Genomic DNA, 24,424 nt, shown 5'->3' on the forward strand with positions numbered 1-24,424 from the left:
TGGGTTCGAATCCCGGTTCGCCCCGATTATGTTCTTAGGTTGTCAGCACCATAACCGTGTTCGTGGGTTGCACCGAAGTGGTAAACGTCTGAGACCTGCATCACTTGGGGCTTTTCTCCCACATAAAGCTGACACGCCGCGATATAACTGAAATAATGTTTAAAACGGCGTTAAATCCAACTCACTCACTCAGTATCGTTTTTGTTACAATAGAATTTAAGAATAATATTATATGATAAAGGGGTTATAACGTTTGTGAGTTTGGGGATGATAAATATCCCGTGTTAAGAATAAACACAAAATATGTATTTAGCTCACCAAGACGTTCTTACTACAATAATCATTCATAACACATGGTACTTGTGACCCGAACACACTCTCGCGTGATAACCTCTATACATTATTGGTAATATTAGCTCATTCGTCACCACTCGCCCCTTTCCGTAACCTGCAAGAAGACTCGTCCCCCTATCGATGAATGTTATGTGCGAAAATACGACAAACCAATCAGAATGCGCGTATGATTTCAAGTTCTTCATCAAAGAATCCCTCAGAAATAATTTTTGATTTTACATGTCCTGCGTCTAAAAATATACCCAAGACACAGTTAAGTGTGTTCAATCACACTGTATAATTCCGCACGTCCCGATGTGCTTTAAATTCCATCTGAAATATTATATAATATATGGGGAAATATATGTGAACCATTACGCAACGAGTTGACAATTGTTTTAGGTATGCCCGTTTGCGCTAAGACGGAACCCGGTCGCACAAAATGGTCATGAGAGGGGCACGAGTCGCTATTTGGCTTGTCCCGTAATAACACGAGTTGGTCACGAATGATATTAGCTTGGACACATGAGGAACCCAGTTGGCAGAACCCTTGACCAGCTGCTTCCCCTGGCCCACTCTAAACACTTAGTGGGCCCCATCTATTTTTTTTGTTAAGAAACGTATTCCCCTCGAATTTAAGATGACCACTCATCTCTAGTATCTTTTACAGATTAGCAAATACCCAAACATAGTCCCCTCTGCATGGTATATTATTACGCAATATGTATTGTATCTGTATGTTTAATAAACAGTGTCACATTCGACCGATGAGTCGATTTTTGCGTTTTGTATGTCGTGTTACCTTGACGACAACTCCACGTACAACGAGATCATGTTACCCTACAGCCTATCCGATCACGTGATGTAGGTATCACCTTTACTGTCGCATCTGCCCGAGAGAAACGTGTCCACTAGACTATATCGAAGCCTAGATTCTACTTTGATAAAAAAGACCAGTGGACGCTCTTGCCTCGGGAAGATGTCATTGTCGGATCCCATTGCGGCTCTCTGAGACTTGTTCTACAGCACTGTAAATGCTTGTTATAAGACACCCTTTTCCATGAACAATCATTGTCAGATACTCACTGGAAAAACAACTACACTTGACACCCTTTCCGCTTTCAAATAATTGATAACGCGTATAGATGCATATTAACCTTACGCAATATAAGTGAAATGACATTGAAAACGCGACACGTTCCCCCATCCCCACTGGTGTGGATAGATACAGTCTCTATTTTGCAAGAACCTCGATTATTTACAAACCCCCGTGATACATTTTGAATGTTGAAACGTTCACTCGCTCACTCACTCAGTGTAATTCTATGAACGACTTACAGGTAGTTAAATGGACCATCTCGGAGGCAGCAATGATGCAGTTAATGCCAGACACTTTTTGTCGTAACAACCAAAAAATAATTAGGATTATGAAAACTAAAACGAATAACGACGTGTTTCCATCGCGTATTTGGTAGACAAGGCTGGTAACCCATGACAGCATATCATTTTACTATGTCTAAAACTGAGTGCTCCCTTATTCATTTCCAGCAGTATATTTACAAAAAAAAACACCCGAGCCCCATCATGGCAGCTTTGTATCTTATGTCATGCTGAACCTCGTACGTTAATCGACCGGGTCGATTCAACCCTACAAGATAACCGTTAATGCGATTGGTAGGATATTTCACAACACTGTCGTCATGCGACATCCATCAATGGAATTTGGGTCAACGGGTCTTTCGCAAGGCTTTCCAAACCCTCTCCGATGACAACCTGTTCTCACTGTGTTTAACATGGATGTACACCATGGGCAGACGTACTAAGATGTTGGGTGGAGTGTTTAGCAGGCAGTGTCTCTCAGTGTTGCTGGTCCTGGTGCTGTGGGGGTTTCACGACGCCGGTACGTTCAGTTGAATGTCTATATTTAGTTGGTGTTCGTGTTGACGTGTCCTTATCATTACAATACTCTACACAGTGAAAAGAGCTCGGGAAGCGAGTAAGCCAGGACTACCTGGACGTGGCTCAAGTCAAAAAGGAGAACTTTGTTCTGTAATAATTAGAGGACGAGTGACAGTACTTTAACGAACGTACTGTCGATCCCGACAAAGTACTGGACCCTGTTCACGGTGTGTCGTAAAGCACAGGTGAAGCACACGAACTATACACTGCCAAACTCCACCATTCACATTCGAAGCAGATTGCACGTTTTCTTCGTCTCTTTAAACTCAGTAGTTATCCCTGGTAGCTGTTTGATGACCGTCTGTAAATAATCGAGTCTGGACCAATCTAGCGATGGACATCATGCAGATTACACGATTTCATATAAACTGTACAGGCAGGTACACGCCTCCATAAGCTGTTTACTTTAGGGACCAGTCAGTTATTAAAGGTGTGTGTGTGTGTGTGTGTGTGTGTGTGTGTGTGTGTGTTTTATGAACCTCCAAGAAAATTCGGTGACCCTTCCCTCATTACCGCAATAATTAACCAACAACCCACCCCCTAAAATATATCCCTCCCTCACAGTACTTCATCAGCAACAAAATGTGCTCCACCTGACAATGCGTATAGATCGTGGCGAGGTGAATTTGGTTAAGGAGCCTATTCTTAGTGTCCGAAATCGCACGCAGTGTCCAAACATGCATATTTTAGTTCAGACATGTAGGTTAAGGGTGAGGCGTGGGGGTTCTTATACAAAAATACAACTAAAAGAAATACTTATGATAGTTTGGGAAAGTACATAGATCCATTGCGTCTGTGGTATTGCTTCACCCAAATTTGTACCGGGTGTTCACCCACAGGGAGGTTTATGAATAAATAACCTCGCAAATAACAGAGATAATATCCCGTCTATTTTATATAAACCCCCAGGCAAAAGAAAGTATACACCCATGTTTGATGGTGAAACAAACACGAAATGTTTATTCGATGGAGGTGTATATGATACGTGTGTAACAGTTGTTTTTTTTACCATACGTTTGCAGTGCTTCGGCGAATGTTTTCAGCCTAGTTACGTTTTGATAAAAAAAAATGGTCATATATCCGAGGTAGACGTTGGTGCTCTACCGGATATTTCTGTATTGAGACATAAGTCCGTCTGTGGGTCCACGTTATTTATTCTTTAGCATTATCCCGCTACATAATAATCATGGTCTCCACTCCACAGCTCCCGGGACTGGGTCGTCCAACCTCACTCGCTCCCGTCCCTGGGTCGTCCATTTATCCCTAGGCATATATATAGGGGGGACATCACGGTCCGACGTCCACGCGCCGCATGAGCACATACATGGTCAGCCTGCAGTGTCCCGCACTTCATCCACAAGGTCACGATCCAGTGGCCAACCGGCCAAAAACAAAATGGCCCATTCATTAATCTGTGTTGTTGGCCATGGTAATAATAGTCAAGCTGCTGTTATCTGATTCGTATTGACTACACTGTGAATACACGCACATTTTGTTAGTACATGTATTTCAAATGAACTGAGCATTCGAAAAATACAAACAAAAGAAATACTTATGATGGTTTGGGAAAGATTTCTGGAAAGTACATAGATCCATTACGTCTGTGGTATTGTTTCACCTGAGCTGTAAATATTTCACCCAAATTTGTACCGGGTGTTCTCGACAAATAACAGAGATAATATCCCGTGTATTTTATATAAACCATCAGGCAAAAGAAAGTATACACCCATGTTTGATGGTGAATAGGTCTTCAGCAACCCATGCTTGTCGTAAAAGGCGACTATGCTTGTCGTAAAAGGCGACTAACGGGTTCGGGTGCTGTTATCTTATTCGTATTGACTACACTGTGAATATTGTGATAGCTATTTACTTAACTCAGGGAATGTTTAAACATATAAAGACGCCCTTATAAAACATATACCCCGTCAAAATGTCTACGATACAAATTCAGTTTTCAAGTGTACACCTTCTTTACCTGGCAGTATATATCAGTATCTTACAAACATATATATCTCAGGTCTTTTTTGAAGATCCTGTTGGTCTGGTCGATGATTATGTTGACTTAAATGTGTTTTCTTCACCAGGGGCTTGTAATGAGACTCTTCAGGCAGAGATGTACGAGAAGTATCTTGAATCTGCTGGATATCCAACTGGTTATGGAAGGTGACAACGATTTTTTTTTTTTAAATTTTAAACGATTTTATTGTTCCCAGAGTTGTAGATTAATACAGTATTCCGTCAAAGACATATTTCGGATTGCATAGAATGGCACAATACACTTTTTAGAAAATTAAAGGGTTGGAAACAAACATTGTCCAATTTCAAACCAAAACGGTTGCAACACAGTCAGACTCAAACATATCATGTATCAACAGAGAGCTATGAATCAAATGCTGAGAATAAAGGTGACCATTTTTTGTTAAAGTTACTTTTGTCATCCTTTTTTATAGCAATACATTTCTCGATTGAATATATGTTTTTAAACATAACAACGATTGATCGATCAGCAACAATCTTTATTTCTCACTTTCTTTCAACGCCTTAGAATGTATAGCCATACAGCATATACTTCATGTACTTATACTGTAAATCAATCACTTCTATTTTTGTGCCATTTGACATATCATATACTATACATTGAGTAAATTGTTCTCTTAAAGGGGAACTGTGCTCCACGTCTTGGAGAACATTTCAAGTCTGGGTCACAAGTTTTGAAACAAGCATTGTCCTCCGTTATATACACGTTTTATTGTGTAAGCCTTTTATGGTACAAACAGAAGCAATAAGGGATATGAACAGAAATTCTGTTCATAGATATTGAATGGCCTTTGCATGTGTTTGTGACGGGTGCCACAGGTCGGGCAAGTTACGCTCACCTTTTCGACCAACTGGTATCATCACTATTTGATATATTGATACAACTGAGGCATATTTCAAACACAGGCTCTTGCCTTAGCATACACAACATCTAGCATGTGGTTCAGTGTGAGGCTCTACCGAAGCCCTAGAATCTCTCAGGAGTCAAGCTGCCAAACATTTCACCCAACCTACTCTCCACCTACTCTCCGTGAACAGCGTTGCTTAACGTCGCCTGATTTCTGAACCGTGTGCAGTATATAGGACCATGCGCCACACACATTCACTGATTGATTATTCTGGAGTAAATTAACGTGTCGTGACGGTCTTTCCGTTGCAGCAATACGAATTGTTGGTGGACGATAGCGACAGCCAGGTCAGGAGAACGCGTCGTTGTATCTATCGTGGATGCTGACATTGAAGTGGGGTCATCCAACTGCAATGCTGACAGTTTGACAATTTATGACGGTAAGACAATCATTACATTTACTCAATGTGCTACAAGTAGCGCCACGGTACAGTAGTTCTGATACCTTTTACAATATCGGCACATAAACATTAACACTGTTTTTTGAAAATATTTGTTCTTATGCGGGGTGATTTATAATTCATTGTCAAATTTACGAAACATGATTAAAACATTTTTTTATAAAGAAGGGGTTCAAGGGCTGCTCTTCAAATTTCGAACAACTGCAAAATCATAGCCCTATTCCTTTGGTCTTGCCAAAACGTGAGACCTGGGAACAGCATGTGCAAAAAGCAAACGTGTCTGTACCCCGTGACCTTAAACAGTGTACATGCACTAGGGGCTCCCCGAATTATGTTGGTCTTCTCCTTAAGAGAAATATATTGTATTGTCTGTGCCTGATAAATTGTGTGTCATCGTTCTCCGAGGACGTGGTAGATTGATCATGCTTTCAGTCACTGGTGTGCCCAGTCAGGAATCGATTATGTACAGACGATTTTGTCATATGCACTATTAGTTTGACCAGAAACTATTGAGAATAAGAACATTGTAATTTTTTTATTTATAAAGACATAGACCAAGAGATTACAATCGTAACCTAAAGCTACAAAACAGTAAACTGTTCAATATTTTGTCAGACCACCTCTTTTCCTAATACATGATTCCGTGCGGCGAGGTATACTGCCTGTCAAGGAAGCTAGAAAATCATGAGTCATACTGTCCTAATATCTAACCATCTCTGCCTTCAGATCACATGTATTTTTAAATTTGTTTGATTGATATGTACCTTCATGATTCCGCAAATATTTTCAATTGTGTTCAAGTCCGAACTATTCAACTAGTTTTAAACCGACATCTGTGATAATCTAGTACTTTTACTGTCCTTTGTCGACAGGTTTATATTCTCAATTGATGTATTGTCTAATTTGATATAGTCACTATATGGCTGAAATATTGCCGATGTGACTTTAAATATTAACTCACTCACTCACTCCGAACTATTCAAGGAGTGGAACATCTTGCTCTTTAATCCATTCCTGAGAATGCTTCGCTCTATGTTTTGGATCATTGCGTTTATGGAATACTCACCTGTCACCATACACAACTTGGACTGATGGAAGGAGGTGTCCCAGTAGAATATCAGTGTACACTGTGCTTGTCATGTTACCTTCAAATACGCATAACGGCGTGGCACCGAACACAGAACACATGAAATTTAGGACTGTACTTTGGACGCTGGTACATTGGTCTTTCTGCACCTTTGGTCCATATTTCTATGCAGTTTGATTATAGCTACACTGAACTTTCATCTGAGAACATTACATTGTCCCAATTGAAATTTATATGCTTCAAACACCAGTTCAAACGTCGTTCTTGCTTTTCAGGTTTTTGCAGTGATGATGGAATTTCTCGTGATTTCTGCAAATCCATTGCATGCAAATGCGTTCTTATTATTTCTTTAGAAACATAAACTGTTCCTCTATTAAGCATGTCATTTCAGATCAAATTTGTCTATGATCATGCGTTGTTAGACGCGAATATACCAAGTCACCTTCTGTCATCAACAGTGAATATATTTGGCCTACCTGCTCCCTGTTTGTGCTTTATTCTATCTAGACTCTCAATCATTTTTAAAACGCGTACACAGATGATACTGGGATGTCTGTTCTCTCCGTTATGACCTGTGCTATTCTAATATCTGCCGGCTTGTTTACCAAGGGAGACATCCCTGTCAGACTTTATAAATATAACACGCGGATTTGTCTCCCTTGAATCAAGTCAGAAGAAGTTCCCCCCCCCCCCCCCCCTTAATATGGTAATTATTGATGGCCAAAAAAGTGTGAAACATTCTCAATAATTTCTGGTCAAACTAGATATAGTATCATGATTTTATTACCCCTTTTGTGTAAAGTATTTGACATTATAATAATATTTAGATTTCTCCTATGTCACATGCTAACCCAAATATACAATGTCAAGTTCAGGCCACTGTGTTTGTTATTTTATTTTTGAGCGTGGGGAAAATAATGCAATTATTTGGGGTTTTTTAGGCAGCAGTGGTTCCAGTGCTGTTCTTACAACCTTCTGCGGTACCGGAAATGAACAGTTTATAAGCAATGGAACATCTTTGTATGTGGAATTCAAGACAAACAACCTTATCAACAAGAAAGGATTTAGACTCAGATATTACAGTGCAAAAAGTAAGAGACACACTTCGTTTTGTTCGCCATTAAGAAACTTACTCATCGCTTTACTAACCAGGAAAAAATAGCATCTTGGTGGTTCTACGTTCATTGTTATCTAGGGGCGGTCGGGTAGCCTAGTGGTTAAAGCGTTCGCTCGTCACGCCGAAGAACCGGGTTCGATTCCCGACATGGGTACAATGTGTGAAGCCCATTTCTGGTGTCCCCCGCCGTGATATTGCTGGAATATTGCTAAAAGCGGCGTAAAACCATACTCACTCTCATTGTTATTAAATTACTTTCTGTTTAAACTACTTTTGTTGTTGTATTTTCGGGCCGAAATGTTGGAGCTCCTTATGAAGTAATCTAAACGATGCCCCTCGCATTAGTCACTTTATTACAAGAAACACAGGCGACCATGATTGTCGTAAGAGGCGACTAACGAGGTCGGGTGGTCAGGCTCGCTGACTTGGTTAATGCATGTCATCGATCCCAATTGCATAGATCGATGTTCATGATGTCATTCACTTGATTGTCTGGTCCAGATTCGATTATTTACAGACCGCCGTCATATGGCTGGAATATTACGAAGTGCGGCATTAAACAACAAACAAACAAACAAACCAGAGACACACTTAGACTTTTGAAACATATGCACCAATAATATTTCTTACGGCGACACGGTGATTAACATTTATATCATGACATGTTTTGTTCCAGTTGTAACTGAATGTGGGGGCACACTCACGGCTACGCCGACCGAGGCGTCGCTGCGGTCCCCCTCGTCTACGGGTGCTATGAAGTACGTACATATTGAAGCATGCCATGTGCACTGGTGATATGTGTACCTTCAGTCAATATGTACAGGTTTACACTATTCCCCCTCCTCAATTCCACAGAACATTTCGGCCAGCGATGGAAGGAATCGAATATGTATATCTAGTTTCACTAGTTTACGTGACTATTGCTCTACACAACATGATCTGTTGCAAGTTTTGACCCTTATCTAAACGTTGTTCCTTACGAAATGATATTCCTTATTTCTATTTACCTTCAAAAAGTTTGAAAATCAGCCGTCATGTTGTAAAAACTGTATGCGGAGGGATTCGCTCTGTCCCTGAGTTGAGTCGCGGAGTTGCGTCCCTTTAGCGTGCAAGGAGCCTATGATCGTGGGTTCGAATCCCAGTTTGCCATGACTATGTACCCAGGTTTGTCAGCAACATAACCCTGCTCGCCGGTTTCACTGAGGAGTTAAACGTCTTAAACCTGCATCACTTCAGGCTTTCCTCCAATGTGCATATCAAGCTGACAAGCCGTGATATAACTTAAACACCGTTTAATGCGGCGTAAAACCTGACCCAGTCACTCACTATGGCCTCAATGAAGACAGTACACCATTCAGCCGGTTGGAGTACAACATTGGTATTTATGTACTATGATGTGCACGATCATAACAATAACAATAACAGTAATGCTGAGTAATTCAACAAATAAAATATTTGAAAAGGTGTGCACGCATTTGATTTAATATGTACACTATTGTATTTCCAGCTATCTTATGTGTGACTGGGTTATCTCTGCCGAAAACAGTGATGTCGCAATCGTCATGGAGATGGACTTGTTTTCCCTTCTTGAAAGCAAGGGTTGCTGGGCAGACAGACTGTCCTTCTATAACGGACAGACTGCTACCGGTAAGATATTTTGACCTATTATTGAAACGTCAAAAAACATATTACCCGATAACGTCGCACATGACAGTGGGACCTTTCAACGCAAGGGTACTACATGTATAGACCTGCAAAATAATTAGCACTGCTATAGACGTATTCCTATGTATAACTGCCATTTTTAAAATATTAACAATCATATAATGTGTGTATTTTCATACTAAAATCGTAAACTGAAATCGTTTAAGTAATTACGTATTTCGTAACTATACCACAGCAACAATTATTTGACTACCTTTTCAATTACGACTCTGCTTCTTCGCATAATGTAATATGATCAAGTCCATACAGCGTTCTGTCCATAAGTTACCGGTGGTATCTTATTTTAATAGAGATTTATGTATATGTAGATGTATTTCCAATATATTATATAAAAGGAGTGGTGCTTAACCATTTTCCAGCTGTATATGTGCCATCGATAAAACCCTCCATGAATGAATGTGTCAAAATTTAATCTCTATCCAAGGCAGAGGCTGACGTGCCGAATTGATTTCTGACGCTCCCAAATCAGGAATAACATCTCACACATTCCAGTTGCTTAATTCGGTAAAGAGCTTTCGTATATAATGGATTAAAGCCCCAAAAGATCTATAGACACTTGGAAGTTCAGAAAACTACGGTTATAAAGGGACCACCAATTACAGTTCGTTGTAACCGTAGTTCGTTATGGGAATATATGCTTGGATTTAATGGTATCTATTACATATCTCGTTTGAATGAGCCTTATTTGGCATTTCAAGGCATTGGCTTTTTATAGGTGGGATCAAGCGGTAAATCTTATGTTGAAGGCTAAAGCCTTATGAATCAAGACCTGACTAAACTTTATTATTAATTATGGCCCCACACAAACCGGCTTAGACTGATTCCACTGCACCAAACATAGTAGTCTGTTTTATGTTTTCTGATCATGTTGTACTTAGTATCTGCAGTGTATACAACTGGACCATGTATTTCTTTGAAAGAAAACCTCAACGTTCTGCCGACAAATTTCCATTTTGTGTGTGTTACATCTTGAAGTCCATATCACACATATGATAAGCCTTTATATCGAAACTAAATTATTCATTTCAGGTAGCTACATGTAGTTTAAGTACCGGAGACCTTAGGGCCATTAGCGTAGAATTTGGTTCCTTACCCTGCGTCATTTGGTCTTTCCTCCCACTCTAAGCCGACATGGAGTTATGTAAATATTGTGAAACTTTGCGATAATCATATCTTTTATTCACAGAATCGGAGCTGTTAGCTCACGCGTGCGGCTCCAGCTCGACGGTTTTCCAGAGTTCGGGAAACAAGGCGCTTATGAGTGCACGAGCGCACTTGAGAGCTTTTACAGCTGACATCTTTAATATTCGTTACAGAACTGTTAACAGTAAGTATATTTATGCATAAGTATGTCAGTGGATTTAACTTATCTCATAGCGTGCGCCTAAGGAGCGTTAAATAAGTGTTAAACCATAGGTGCGTTATAATATCGCTAAAGTTACAGACGTTCCCAACAGTTTGTTGTTTAACGCCGCACTCAGCAATATGCCAGTAAATAATCGAGCCTGGACCAGACAATCCAGTGAATGAAATCATGAACATCGATCTACACAATTGGGACAAAATGACATGCATCAACCAAGTCAGCGAGCCTGACCTCCCGATCCCGTTGGTCCCCTCTTACAGTATTCGTCCGGATAGCAGGGATTCCGTACTAACAGGGTCCTGGTTATGGGGGTTTCTCCGTACATGTGCATTATCATACTACATCACAGTGGATAGACTGTCATCGATTCAAACGGCCATGCTCATATTGAAGTTTACTTCGAAGTCCTCTCAACAGACTTGATTAGATGACCGATAAGAAACTCATATTTACGTTTATTATTATTGACATTCATTGCTGTATGATTCTGAGTAGAGCTTCTACAACGACCTGTCGAAATATCGTCCGTTAGTATGGGAGGAAGGCTCTCTTTCCAACGATGAAGATTTCGAATGAACTATCTGACGACTCAATATATAGTGAGCGAGTGAGCCGGGTTCTACGCCTTTAGGGGATGGTCGGGTAGCCTAGTGGTTAAAGCGTTCGCTCGTCACGCCGAAGACCCGGGTTCGATTCCCGACATGGGTACAATGTGTGAAGCCCATTTCTGGTGTCCCCCGCCGTGGTATTGCTGGAATATTGCTAAAAGCGGCGTAAAAGCATACTCACTAACTCACTTTACGCCTCTAGCGAACATCAAGCATGGGCTTCACACATTAAAGCCATGCGGGGAAGAGCATCCGGGACGAGTGAACGCTTCAAATTGTAGGCTACCCAGACCCATCTCTTCGTCTCTCTTATCACTAATGTCGCACATCATTACGTTCCTTCGTTAGTTTGAGTGAGTGAGTGAGTTGTGTTTAACGCCGCTTTTAACAGTATTCCACTCATATCACTGCGTGTCAGCTTAATGTGGGAGGAAAGCCCGAAGTGATGCAGGTCTTAGACATTTACTACTTCGGTGAAAACCCACGAGCACGGGTATGGTGCTGACAAACCTAGAAACATAATCGGGGCGAACCGGGATTCGAACCCACAATAATAGATTTCTGGCGTGCCTAAAGGACGCAACTTTGCACAGCGAATCGCGGCGCCTTAGATGACTGGGCCACCCGTGCCCCCCTTCGTTAGTTTGAAATTAAGATCCCGCCAAAATACCTCGTCTGGGAGCGAGTTTGGCATAGATCTACATTCAAAGTCGCGACCTCATTCGAAAGAGCCCTCGTTGTAGTTTAATGAATCAAACTATTGTTTGAAATGTTTTCTAAGCTGGAAAATATCTGTTCCTGAGTTCTAAAACAGGGGAGAAACGCCCTTATGTTCCTTATGTCTGCATTTGCGACGGCACCCACACTTTGAGACGAGTCCTGGTGATATCGCTGCTTGTGTGAATCCTGACAGCACAGTGCAATCTGACTGGTCGTCTAGTTTTAGCGTCACTGCAAACACGAAAACGTCGGGGCTTTCAATATGGGCATTGTACTGACAAACGACGGAATATTCATTAAAATCAATTAATTGGTTAGCGTCCAGAAAGTGTCCGAAAAAGCGTCGAGTTTTTCATGCATTAAATAGACGAAAATCTTGCTATTTGCTCGCCTTGTACAAATGTTAACGGCCAATCACGTGGCGCCGGTGATTTGACGCAAGTGATGCCCAGGCTTCCTTTAGGATGCAGAATGTTTTGTATTTTTGTCTGCAGTGTTATGCCTTGCTCTAGGTGCTGTCCCGTGTTGTGAAGCGAGGTTGGCTGATTTTAGGTCAGTTTTAGGAGCAAATATTGTGATTATTATTGATTGGGTTTTTCAGCTACTTACAAACAACAGAAAAAAACTATGATTGTCGTGCGAGGCAATTGAATGGATCGGGTTGGTCGCGTGTCAACGTTCATGTACCCTGACCGCGTGGTCGTTGCTCATTGTATCAATCATTGGATTGTTTGATCCAAGATCGATTATTTACAGACCGCCGTCATACAGCTGGAATATCGCTGAGTGCGGCGTTAAATAACACAGGCTTTTGTCAAACTGGAGCGCTGTGGCCATTTCAAATAGAGACTTTATTCATATATCGTTCAAGCCATCTTACTCACTCACTCTCTTCAAATATTAAGCAGAAAATATAATATTATTTTAACCAGATGTGGGGTGGGATATCATATTTTTACAAGCAGTCGAATAAGAAGGATAAGGAAAGCCCATATGTCAATGATGGTACTTTCTCTTGGTATGGTAGTAAAATGATTCATTTTGTATGTACATGTTCAGTCTACATGATACAGGGAATTGTTTAAAATTTGCTTTTGAATATAAACATGGTTTATATTCCGGTGGCACCCGTGGCACAAACACATGCAAAGGCAAGTCAATTGTTCATCTGAAGAAACACGGGAAGACATGTCAAAATAGGGAATTACATCGGACATCATTCTTGTCACTGATGCGTCAAATTCGGAAATGTCCTCCACATGTCTACCATAAAACTTTGGGAAAGCATTTCTGAGGCCTTGAATATTGTAACCTTGATCAAACAGCTTCTGGGCAAGAGTCGTATGACGCACTTTGAAATCGTTGTAGAAAGAGCATGCTCGGTTGTACTTCAAGAGTTGTGAAATGTTGACACCAAGGGCTGGAGCTGCAGGAATATTGCTCGACATTAAGGGAAAGTTGAAATCATCTCTCTTGTCATATAGTCTTGAGAGTAGTGTGTTACTCTGAATCTTTAGGAATAGAAATAACTATATAACGGATGTGGTCTCACTGGACTCCTTTATGTCCTTTTAAGTTCAGGTGGGTTAATCAGTGGAAGTGAATTGGCTATTTGGTGATTATTGAACGATATCAAATCATCGATATAAACATCTTTCAATAACATATTTTTTTCTCCACCCAGATCGTATGTGCGACTCGACGGTGAAACAAAGAGATGACTATGCAACGTACATCCTGTCTCCTGGCTACCCCAGCAACTACTACAGGTGAGGTGAAATGGGGTTTAACGTCGCGTTCAAGATTATTGCACTTATATAGCGACGTGCATGCACATGTGTGTCTGTGTGTGTGTGGCTGCTTGTACTAGTCCGGACTGATGCCGATTTATAGTGCTAGCACACTGAGATACCATGCCGCAGTTTAACATGAATACCCCACTCAGATACAGTATACTGACTCCGAGCCGAGCCGACCAGTCCTTGTTTTAGCCCCTTAATGCCGAGCGCCAGACAGGGTAATAACAAATACCATCTTTTAACGTCTTTTGGTATGACGCGGTCGGGGATCGAACCATTAACTTTCCGCTCTCCGGGCGGACGCTCTACCACTAGACCACGGTGGCGGTCAGCAACTACTACAGGTAATCTATTATCTTAACGTATGAGATGATTCCAGACTTATCCAATATATGACTTAAGCCTAATATCCCCGAATATTAAAAATCTACGTTATAGGCATGTTAATTGTTTACGAAGTAACCACGACAACCATGACCAGTACTGGGGTAATGTTGACGTCATCCGAGACTATCGATGGCATTTTTATACCAATATCATATATTTAAAAATACCCTGAACATATTCTCTACCATAGCAATTCGGGATATTGATCAAACCTTACATGTAATAACGTATTCTTTCTAAAGCGTGGCTATGCCTTCGACGGGGGTTGAAGTGTAAAACTATTGTCCCTCTGAGAGGGTATGTTAGACCACCTCTTTCAAAGTATATTTATATCTACCAGTGTTTTAGTCGTAGAATATTTATTTGTTTTAACCTCTGGCTAAACGTGCAACAATCGCCAGTAACTTGGGAAAGGTGTAAATCCTGCTTGGGAACCATGCAGGTAGCAGAAGTGCCGTTAGTCCCCTCGGTCCCTGGTATGGTGATTTTAACCTTGTTGCTGGCGATCTATAGCCTCATTATTATATCGTGTCGTACCCCAATAATCAGATATTTTTTAATGTTCTACAACTAGTTTTAAGTCTCTGTGATATATTGCTAGTTATTATACTGTCCTTCGTCGACAGTTTTTATAAATATTGTATGACTTGTTCAAGTCACATTATGGCTGAAATATTGCCAACGCACTTCCAGGAAAGGAAATTATCTTCATCAGTTTGACTGAAATTGTGGATAAAGTTTGTTTCTTATCAGAAATGAGACATGAACGTTGCACCGTCTCTGTTAATGCTGACATTATGCCTTTTAATATGACCTTTTAATTACGCTGCATTACTCGTCATGTAGACAGTTAAAGACGGGTGCATCTATGCTGCTATTGCGCCCTTGATATATTACTTTGTTTATCAATTATACCAACATACTTATAGAAACGCGTTTGCCAACATGTAATCTGAATTACAACCTTAATAGATTATATTTGTTGCAATTGTTGTTAATTAAATTAAACTGTTTTGACTTTTGCAGTAACTTGAATTGTGCCTGGGTCCTGGAAACAGATGCGCCGCGCCATATTGCCATGAATATAATTTATAACGCCTTCGACGAAAACACTGACTGTGCGAACGATTTTGTCCAACTGTACGACAGTAAGTTAAAATATTTTTAATTCTCATGGTGTTTTTTCTGAAATGTAAGATTATTGAAACGGTTTATGAAGGTAACAAGATTAGGATAGATCAATGTTGCGCGTTTTCATTGGATAGACTTCTTTTCCAAACGCGAACCACAAACGACATACATGTAGAAAGATATCTCAATACTAGGAAATATTAACAGTTATCTAAGCTCTATTTGAATGTCACTACATCCATGAATTAATTTTACATCCTCCTGGTTTACGGGTGTCACCGGGTTGTTTAACCAGTCTAGTCACTGTCTAGAGTCCGCACCGCTTCCCTTTCTCTTACAGTCCGGCTTCCGGCACCATTCGGCAAAGTCCGGCGGTCGCCGTACTCCGTTGACTTTCCTATAAGAGAATTAGTGACCCGGAAATGTTATTCTCTAGCGGTTAAATCGCATACTTTTATCATGTACACTGTATGTATTTTATATATGTTATCTCGTATATGTATGCAAACTTATTCTTATGTAGATATTTCTCATGTATTTATGGTCAATATTGCCATCTCGATAGTTAGTTGTACCGTTGGATAGATTATGTTCAGCGGTTTATATTTGTTCTTACGCCTTCCGTATTGGTTTTGTAGTTAGTTTGCTATTCGTGTTTTCCCTATGTTAGGAAACACGCTTTGGTTACGTCACCGGGATGTTGCATTCCCACGGCTGACCAGGAAGGGTTGTTCTCTCCGAGGTCCGCGCACACGTATATTACCCTTGGCGAAATCATGTGTCTTCACCGGCAGGAATCGCTAGATCGTTTACGGGTCGTCCTGCTACTTGGTGATCATTCGTAGTAATTACGAGGCTGTTTTAATCTAGTACTGACTTACTCCAGTTGTATTGAGCTAAGCGTATAAGCTAGGGTTTTTCATACTCCGTTTTTCTAGTAATCTGTGGATAACCAACTTTACCGCGATTGCCTAGTTTAGGTCAAGTACCTATTTACGGTTGGGAGTCAAGTTACTCTTTTGGTTAAAGTACCTATTGAATGATGGTGAGTCTAGATACCCTGTAGATCAAGCACCTTGTATGTTTGGAAAGGACCCGTGAAGATTCCGGGGTAGAATAGGTCTTCAGCAACCCATGCTTGCCGTAAAAGGCGACTATGCTTGTAAGAGGCGACTAACGGTATCGGGTGGTCAGGCTCGCAGACTTGGTTGATACATGTCATCGATCCCAATTGCGTGGATCGATGCTCATGATGTCAATCACTGGATTGTCTGGTCCAGACTCGATTATTTTACAGACTGCAGTCATGTAGCTGGAATATTGCTGAGTGCGGCGTTAAACAACAAACAAACAAAATGTTTGGAAAGTTAAGAATTTCCTTGCTCGGTCTTTACAGTGACTTTAATAGTCTATATGACTAGTTTTATATTCGGGCGTTTTCGTCAATTATATTGCCCAAGAGACTTAATATTCCCCCTATTTAACCCAGCCGAGGTTATTCGCTCATTAGAGTCAACTCTCAGGTATTGATTGTTCGCAGCCGACTTGTTTAGCTGTCTGGGAATCTTGTCAATTATCTTGTCAAAGTGTTGATTTAGCTACACTTTTTGTGTTACTGTTACACAGTTGCTTAGCTAATCAGCTTGTATATTTGTTCTAGTTCAATTAATCAGTGATCGTTGGCAGTGTCGGTTTTTTATCCCTATATAGTGCCACCTATGGCCATCTCGAATCCCGGTTCGCCCCGATTATGTTTCTAGGTTTGTCAGCACCATACCCGTGCTCGTGGGTTTCACCGAAGTGGTAAACGTCTGAGACCTGCAACACTTCGGGCTTTCCTCCCACATTAAGCTGACACGCCGTGATATGTAATACTGTTAAAAGCGGCGTTAAACACAACTCAACTCAACTCAACTCTATAACTTGCTGGTAATAATAAACCTGTGAACCTATTACCACGTTTTTATTACTACTTTATTTTTGTTTAATAACATCCTTGTCTCTGGAGCACGTCTCCGTGACACGGGTTTTAGAGCATATATTATGTAATTATTAGAGGAAGGGGATGACCTGAGTGGTGCGGTGGTTGAGGGCGCAATGATTATCTGTTCAGTGTTGCCTTATTTAGTCTTCGAGGATCCGATGATCGTGGGTTCGAATCCCTGAATTACTCCGATTGTGATATCCGTTCTCTGGATCGTCACAATCATCAAACTGGTATATGTTTAATATATGCATCACTTTGGGATTTTCATATTAATCTGTCACACCGTTATATAACAGCAATACTGCACGAAGTAGCGTGAACTTCATTTATTCATTCCTTTTTGCAGCTGATAATGCCAATGAACCGTTAGGACCATTATGTGGCGTCAATAATAGCACCTTGATAACGCGTGGCTCCGCCATGAAAGTTGTCTTCAAAACAAATGCTGTTGGTTCTGGGTCTGGGTTTCGACTGAAGTACATGATCGTAGACCATGACGGTAAGAAACACGAACCATCAGCATCAGATGGGATGCTTCATCCATATGTGTCACAAAGGATGTCACCTAAAATTCACGAAGTTCTATGTTCATTTTAATTTTTTTATGATTCTCGTTCTAGTTTTTTCAAGAGCCTCATTTTAACTTGTAATGTTTCTTTGGGAACATTTTTTCTGGGGTGTTCTGAAAATAATGTCTTTTCGTTCTTGTAAAACATTACTAAGTAACGAAATCCAGGCAATGTCCACAAATGAATTCCACTTTATCAACAGGGCCAACAGCCAGCAGTCCATTGCTGAAGTACATTTGCGACTCGATGACTCCCAAACGGTCCGGTGTTCACACATTCAACTACACGCGAAAACTCAACAAGCTTGTTGAATTATTTTATGATCTAATTGTTAAACTGTTTGTAATTGGTTGCTTTATGTTATTTTCTAGTGCACTATTCTGTCACATACCATCAGTGTGTTACTGTTCATCTACAGATTCCTACTTCACTACACAGGCTCCAACGGCTACTGCACTTACAGCAACGTCGACTCGGAAGTACCTCACGTCTCCCGGCTACCCTACCCAGTATTACAAGTACGGTTAACTCCTAATTAAATTGTGGAATTTCAAAAACTTCAGATAATGTAAAATACAACTCCAATTGCTTGTTAACACCAATGATGACACCCCCATTTGTTTTAGTTCGAATGGGATTTTCTATATGGCCGCCATGGATGCCATATTCAAAATAACTTTTGAGGGCCATTACTCAGTCATTTGTGTTCAAAATGTACTGAAATGTCGTTATTTGTAGTTAGTAGTGTGGCACAGCGAATAGCGATAGTTCGCTATATTTGGCCTTGATCTGACCTTTGCATTTTGACCATGCAACTACTCTGTCAGAATGAAATACTGTGTTTCCCCGGAAACCGATGGACCAGTGAAGCTGAAAGTTTGTGTACTTGTTTCTACCAATTTTGCTTAAGAGGATCATCATCCATATTGAAAAATCATTTCAAAAGTGTATCAAATTTGTTGTATTATTAGCTCTTAGAAAACACGTTTCGTACTTTGCGATATTTAAATGTAAATATTGACAAAAATTTGGCCTTTGCGTCTTTGCCATGCTCATAATTCTCTCAAAATACTCCTTATGCTCTGTAAACATCATCTTCTTAGAAACCATTGGAGAAATGAAGCTGAAATTTCTCAATTTCTCAATTTGTCAATGCGGACACCCGATTCTGCCACGTGCAGCTATATTGCATCTATTGCTTTGCAAGTTCAGCTCAAAATGTAATGTACTAGTCTTAAGCTCTCACAAAAATGTATGTTTGAATTCTCTGAAATACTGATGTAGCTGAACTGGCATGTATGTTTTTCCATTTGATGATGTCATAATTTGTTCAAAACATTAGGATTTTGGTGAACTTTTGTGTAACAATTGGAAACTTTGTATGGCATCAGAAAACGTATTCTTCTTAAAATTATATGAGGCTCCGAGTTGAAACTTTGTCTAAGTATACGATAACTGTTTTATATAATTAATTGTAATTGTTATAGAATTGTCCATGCAGATTTAGAAACATTGTGGGGTCTTTATTACTAGTTTCGCATTTGTAAATACTTATGACTTCAGTATTTATGCAGAAACTATTTAAATACCAATGCTGATGGCAACCTTTGTTAATTGTCTGTCTTCGTTAAAACTTTACATTTCAACCGTTGACTACATATCCATGTTAGCTGTAGTGCCGGGCACGTGTTTGGTTATATCTATTGCAGCTCCATTATAACAAGTTTGTTTCATCAAAATCTTAACATTTATCATTTATATATGAATTCTTTTTGTTTGTTTCAGTAACAAATATTATATATGGACTATTACTGCTGAATCAGCGACATCACTAGTCCGAATTGAGGTCTTAACTTCCGACATGGAAATGACTGGAGATGGACCCTGTGTTAAAGATTATATCAGCGTGTATGATGGTAGGAACAACATCATCTTTGGGATTGATTCTTTGAATATAACGTTGATGAATTTGTACAGTGATATATTTATTCTTGTATATGTCTGCTACTTAAATGTATAAAAATGCTCCTTGAATTGGAGGACCTATATTGTGTTCCATATTTGAAGTGACTATTTTACATGTTGATGTATCATGATAGTATTACCGAATTGAAGATCCGGGTTAGAATTGGTCTCCAGCAACACATGCTTGTCAAAAGAGGCGACTATGCTTGTGAGAGGCGACTAACGGGATCGGGTGGTCAGGCTCGCTGACTTGGTTGATGCATAAACAGCATATCATCATATCCAAACTGGGTAGATCGATGCTTATGATGTCTATCACTGGATTGTCTGGTTAAAATACGATTATTTACAGACCGACATCATATAGCCGGAATATTGCTGAGTGTGGCGTTAAACAACAAACAAACGAAAACGCGAACACAGTCAGTAACGTTCGATGTAAATCATTATCGTTGGTCTTGCATTCAAACTGTAGCCATCTATTTACAACAGCGAAAGGCAACACACAAAGTCATTATAAAATAAATTCCACTTTCTCAACAGGGCCAACGGCCAGCAGTCCATTGCTGAAGTACATTTGCGACTCGATGACTCCCACACTACAGAGTACGGGGTCGTCTCTAACAGTCACATTTCAAACGGACGACAGGAGCGTTGATAAAGGTTTTCGGCTGGCCTTCTACCAAGTGGCAGGTAATGTTAACAAACAGTTAAAGTGAGTGAGTGAGTATGGTTTTACGCCGCTTTTAGCAATGTTCCAGCAATATCACGGCGGGGAACACCAGAAATGGGCGTCACACATTTACCCATGTCGGGAATCGAACCCGGGTCTTCGGCGTGACGAGCGAACGCTTTAACCACTTGGCTACCCGACCGCCCCAACAAACAGTTAAACAGTCTGAGACTATCATATATTTCTTTTGAAAGTGCGGTGTTATTTGTAAAATGCTTAGTTTGTATTTGTAACTGGAATTCGAAAAATGTACAGAAGTAGTAATACGTAAAACAAGCGGCACATAATTATTTTATTTTCCGAGTTATTAGAACTGAAATTTCTGCAAATTGAAACTATTTCCATAATCTTTGCCGAAAGCAGAGTCCATTATTTTAATGCATGTTGTGTGTCTGCTGGGCTGTGTATCATGCAAGCTACAAATTTTTTGCGACGCATTTATAAAACTATTTCCATAATCTCTGCCGAAAGCGGAGTCTATTATTACAATACAGTTGTGTGTCTGCTAGGCTGTGTATCATGCAAGCTACTGGGGCTGTTTCAGGAAACGCTGTCATCACAATGCGCCCACCTACAGTAACATCACTAACAGCAGACAGCAACCGCAAGAACTTAACATCACCTGGATTCCCAGACTCATACACTAAGTACGACTGCACTGTCTTTAACATCCGGAAATATCGATACCAAGATAGCATTCAGCGGTATATGTGGAATGTTTGTTTGTTTGTTTGTTTGTTGTTTAACGCCGCACTCAGCAATATTCAAGCGATATGACGGCGGTCTGTAAGTAATCGAGTCTGGACCAGACAATCCAGTGAATGACATCATGAACATCGATCCACGCAATTGGGATACGATGACATGCATCAACCAAGTCAGCGAGCCTGACCGCCCGATCCCGTTACTCGCCTCTTACTACAAGCATAGTCTCCTTTTACCTATTCTATCCCGTATGTTCACGGGCCATTTGGGATGAAGTGAGGTGTGGAGAAATGGGATTTAACGTTGCGTTCAAGATAATTGCATGTATAAGGCGACGTGCATACACTTGTATGTGTTGCTGCATGTACAAGACCGGATCATGCCGGTTTTATAGTGGTAACCAACTGAGATATCATGCCGCATTTTAATATGGGTACCACACTCAAACACTGTCTACTGACTCCGAGCCGACCAGTCACCTAAATGCCGAGCGACAGGCAGGATAACAAATGTTTTTAACGGGTGACGCGGCCGGGGATCGAACCACCGACTTTCCGCTCTCCGGCAGACGGTCTATCGACCAGACCACGGAAGCGGTCATTTTCGGGATTAAAATTCTGAATATCATTGTTTATGTTTCTGGTGAAGGACAATCGTTAAACGACATGAAGTCTAAATCAACGTGCGACAGTATTTTATCTTATGATATAACGGATAGCCTTAACGATGCGATGAACAAACTCGTTGATCTTTGTGTCATAATCAGATAGACCCGTGAACATCCGGGGTAGAATAGGTCTTTAGCAACCCATGCTGACCCTAAGAGGTGACTCTGCTTGTCGAAAGAGGCGACTAACGGGATCGGGTGGTCAGGTTTTCTGACTTGGTTGATGCATGTCATCGTGTCCCAATTGCGTGGATCGATGCTCCAAGCATGTTATTCCTATTCGATTCTAAAGTAACATATGTTAAATATTGTCTTAAACCTTTAAGAGTGACATTATAAATATGATATGATACAAAGATAATTAGTCTCGGTGTCGTAAACGAAGGCTCACTTTTTTACTGCTTATACGGGGGCTGTCGGGTAGCCTAGTGGTTAAAGCGTTCGCTCGTCACGCCGAAGACCCGGGTTCGATTCCCGACATGGGTACAATGTGTGAAGCCCATTTCTGGCGTCCCCCGCCGTGATATGGCTTGAATATTGCTAAAAGCGGTGTAAAACCAAACTCACTCACTCACTCACTACTCCTTTTCATGATATTTTCGCACTGAAAACACACTCGGCTAACACTGATTATTTAATAAGCAGCACTAAAACCTTCCTGATAAGCATGGATAAGTTTGGTACGTTACTTTTGTCAAAGATCTTGTACGAACATCTGTTTGCGACGCACTCACACATTTTTCATGTATCATTATGCGGTCTTTATGTTTATTCAAGTGACGAAACAAACATCTGGATCATCACAGCTACCAACACCACTCGGTTAGTCCGAATTAAAACTTTGCAGTTCCGTATGCAGACCAGCCTCGGTTGTGCCAAAGACTACCTTGCTTTCTATGATGGTATGTTGAAAAAGTGTGTGAGTGAGTTGAGTATTGACGCCTTTTTACAATATTCCAGTCATATCACGGCGTGTCAGCTTTATATGGGATGAAAGCTTAATACCGTGAAGATTACGGGGTAGAATAGGTCTTCAGCAACCCATGCTTGTCGTAAAAGGTGAGTATGCTTGTCGTAAAAGCGACTAACGAGATCGGGTGGTCAGGCATGCTGACTTGGTTGATGCATGCCATCGATCCCAATTGCGTGGATCGATGCTCATGATTTCAATCCCTGGATTGTCTGGTCAAGATTCGATTATAACTGAGACCACCGTTATATAGCTGGAATATTGCCGAGTGTGGCGTTAAACAACAAACTAACCAACCAACCAACTATGAAATCCCATACAATATTTTCATCAATAATAAGATATTACTTAATAACTAAACCCTGATATATGAATATAAATTTTCTCTTTCCGAAGAACTTTGTTAAAAACAATGCTTATAAACATTCAAACATGGCAATTAATGTGGCTATAATTTATTGACACCAGGTAGTACTGTGAATGACCCTTTACTGAAGACTAAATGTACCGGGGCAGGAGAAACGATTGACAGTACAGGTCCTTCCATAACACTCAAGTTCTCTTCTGACAGCAGATATGTCGATGAAGGATTCCAGCTGGAATACTTCTCATTAACAGGTGAACAATGATTGCAAATGTATTTGTGTACACTTATTCAGTGATGTTGCATTTGTCGCAGTGGTTACACATATTGAGTAATTGGGTCATTACATCCTTATAGGGATAGAATAGGTCTTCAGCAACCCATGATTGCTTGCACTATAAATCGCCATCAGTCCGGACTAGTATAAGCAGCCGCACACACACTCGTGCATGCACGTCGCTATATAAGTGCAATAATCTTGGACGCGACGTTAAACCCCATTTCACCTCATCTCACATCTTTAAGTGGCGGGGTGGTCGGGTAGCTTAGTGGTTAAGGCATTCGCTCGTCACGCCGAAGACCCAGGTTCGATTCCCGACATGGGTACAATGTTTGAAGCCCATCTCTGGTGTCCCCCGCCGTGATATTGCTGGAATATTGCTAAAAGCGGCGTAAAACCAGACGCACTCAGTCCCTCTTTCAGTGCGATGTTCGGTACAGATACTGGTCGTATATATCCCTTGTCATTTACTTAATATATCACTTGCTTTATAAATATACAAACATCTGAACCGAAGCGTCGCACTGAAGGATAAAGAATTTGAAACACAAAAGACAGCCCCGTCTTCAGTGATGGTGGCTGGTGGAGATATAATGTTTCATCTTCA

At 40.6% G+C, this 24,424-nt stretch overlaps 1 protein-coding gene across 1 annotated transcript in view; it reads left to right on the top strand.

Annotated features, from left to right (window-relative positions):
- Positions 1 to 2,023: 2,023 nt before the first annotated feature.
- Positions 2,024 to 24,424, top strand: part of LOC124148975 (cubilin-like) — a 28,932-nt gene continuing 6,531 nt past the window's right edge. Inside the window, exons 1-16 of the mRNA XM_046520281.2 lie at positions 2,024 to 2,233; positions 4,377 to 4,455; positions 5,489 to 5,616; positions 7,666 to 7,815; positions 8,518 to 8,599; positions 9,349 to 9,488; positions 10,753 to 10,893; positions 13,945 to 14,029; positions 15,473 to 15,594; positions 17,911 to 18,063; positions 18,552 to 18,651; positions 19,919 to 20,049; positions 20,642 to 20,791; positions 21,376 to 21,478; positions 22,981 to 23,105; positions 23,642 to 23,791. Of these exons, the coding sequence (XP_046376237.2) occupies positions 2,131 to 2,233; positions 4,377 to 4,455; positions 5,489 to 5,616; positions 7,666 to 7,815; positions 8,518 to 8,599; positions 9,349 to 9,488; positions 10,753 to 10,893; positions 13,945 to 14,029; positions 15,473 to 15,594; positions 17,911 to 18,063; positions 18,552 to 18,651; positions 19,919 to 20,049; positions 20,642 to 20,791; positions 21,376 to 21,478; positions 22,981 to 23,105; positions 23,642 to 23,791 (1,942 nt within the window). The 5' untranslated portion in view covers positions 2,024 to 2,130. The remainder of the gene's footprint in view (positions 2,234 to 4,376; positions 4,456 to 5,488; positions 5,617 to 7,665; positions 7,816 to 8,517; positions 8,600 to 9,348; positions 9,489 to 10,752; positions 10,894 to 13,944; positions 14,030 to 15,472; positions 15,595 to 17,910; positions 18,064 to 18,551; positions 18,652 to 19,918; positions 20,050 to 20,641; positions 20,792 to 21,375; positions 21,479 to 22,980; positions 23,106 to 23,641; positions 23,792 to 24,424) is intronic.

The sequence above is a fragment of the Haliotis rufescens genome, unplaced genomic scaffold, assembly GCF_023055435.1.
Source record: "Haliotis rufescens isolate VD_foot unplaced genomic scaffold, xgHalRufe1.0.p SCAF_1, whole genome shotgun sequence".
Taxonomy (NCBI): Eukaryota; Metazoa; Mollusca; class Gastropoda; order Lepetellida; family Haliotidae; genus Haliotis; species Haliotis rufescens.